The 1,831-nt window shown below is 41.3% G+C and overlaps 1 protein-coding gene across 1 annotated transcript in view; it reads right to left on the reverse strand.

The window, feature by feature from the left end:
- LOC107599669 (acid-sensing ion channel 1-like) overlaps positions 1 to 765 on the reverse strand; it is a 44,686-nt gene extending 43,921 nt beyond the window's left edge. Inside the window, exon 1 of the mRNA XM_016291323.1 lies at positions 241 to 765. Coding sequence (XP_016146809.1) covers positions 241 to 765 — 525 coding nt within the window. The remainder of the gene's footprint in view (positions 1 to 240) is intronic.
- Between the last annotated feature and the right edge of the window lie 1,066 nt (positions 766 to 1,831).

Here is a 1,831-nt window from a genome sequence, read left to right on the forward strand (position 1 = left end):
TTTTTTTTTTTTTTTTTTTTTTTTTTTTTTTAAGAAATTATTGCTATAGCCAATTATCTACAGCCAATCTATTTTGTCTAAATTATTAAAAAATAAAGTCAATCAAATTAATTTAGGCATCACAACATTATAATGTAAATTTATGAAATAACCAACAGGACAATCAAACAGCTTAACACAGCGGTCACCTTAGTCAAAAGCGATTAAAATGCCTAAACCCTATCCATTCAGTGGACTCACAGTTGTGAAGTTCTCCGGCCCGCACTCTTTTCCACGATACTTGCAGTCCAGCAGCATTTCGTCAATGCTGTGGCTGGTCCTCTGCACAAACTCCAGCATGTTGAAGGTCTTGCTGGGGAAGAACTTGCTGTTGTCCGGCGGCTGTCCCAGGGCGGCCATGAAGTCATCGAAGTCGCTTTGCTCTACACCGAGCAACCCTGCCATCCAGAAGAGATCATTGCGGATCATTTTGGAGCGTCTGAAGCTGTTGTAGTTGCACATAGTGATGGCCGGAAAGTACATGACGGGACTGTCCATTTCGTCCAGGATGGTGACGTGAGGATAGCTGAGGTAGTCCATTATGGCTCCGGCCACCTGGTAGAGGAAGATGGACAGTGAGGAGAGGAACGCTGCTGCCCAGAGCAGACGTCTGATGGTCACTCCTCCGGGCAGGAAGATGTGGCTCAGGCCATGGAGGGTGCAGTTGGCGCCGAAGACAGTGATGTCTGATGGCCGGGGTTGCTCTTCCTCTTCGGAGGAACCCATTGTGTTACTGTGGACTGAACGGTGAGCTAGCGATCTAAATCTAACCTCTGCGAAGTCTGGATTGTTCGGAAGTGAGGGTGGTGCGGTCTAAACCGGTGCTAGGTCATAACACCCCCATCCATGTGGGGAGGTTTGGAAACATGAGATGGCCATTTTGATGCTGACAGCGCTTTCCGTTTTGTGCATTCTTGGAGGGCAAAGAGAGCCAAAGATTGGGTTTCGTGGGGATGAAACTTAGTCCCTTAATAGATAAAGGATGAGGAGAAGCCCATGAGAAACCATAGAAATGAATCAATAATGAAGTAGTCAAAAAATCCAATAGTAAGCAGAGAGGAATATCAGGCAATTGGTCTATAGGTAATTACCTAGAGTATTAAACTTCGTCTCGCACCATTTGTGCTACAGACATGCATGATACTTCAAATCGAGCAGCTCGTGTGCTATTACTTCTCAGAAGTGATTGCACATTTTTACCTAGTGGATGGGAAAACATTCCCACTGAAGCAAGGGCCGAGACCAGGGATATCATTGAGACTTTGGGGTGTAAAATAGTGATGGTGAGATGACACTAGTGACACACACACACACACACACACACACACACACACACACACATACATACATACAAAAACGCACACATACACACACACACACACACACACACTATTATAGTCTGAGATAACAGTCTGAAAATGTATTACTTTCTTTAAAAAAATAAAATTAATTTTTTTTATGTTTTATTAGCTGCATTAATGCAATAAAGCTGCATTTATGTGCTAAAAAATACAGTAAAAAATAGTAATATTTTAGAATATTATAACACTTTAAAAATCACTGTTTTCTATTTAAATATATTTTAAAATGTAATTTTCTTCTGCAAAGCTGAATTTTCAGCATCATTACTCCAGTCTTCAGTGTCACATGATCCTTCAGAAATTATTCTAGTATTCTGAGTTGCTGCTCAAGAAACATTTATTATTATTATCAATGTTAAAAACCATTGTTCTGGAAACCCTGATAATTCACCCCCCCCCCCCCCCCCTTCATTTTCTTTATCAAAAGAATA

Source organism: Sinocyclocheilus grahami, unplaced genomic scaffold (assembly GCF_001515645.1).
Source record: "Sinocyclocheilus grahami isolate Dianchi unplaced genomic scaffold, SAMN03320097.WGS_v1.1 scaffold270.1, whole genome shotgun sequence".
Taxonomy (NCBI): Eukaryota; Metazoa; Chordata; class Actinopteri; order Cypriniformes; family Cyprinidae; genus Sinocyclocheilus; species Sinocyclocheilus grahami.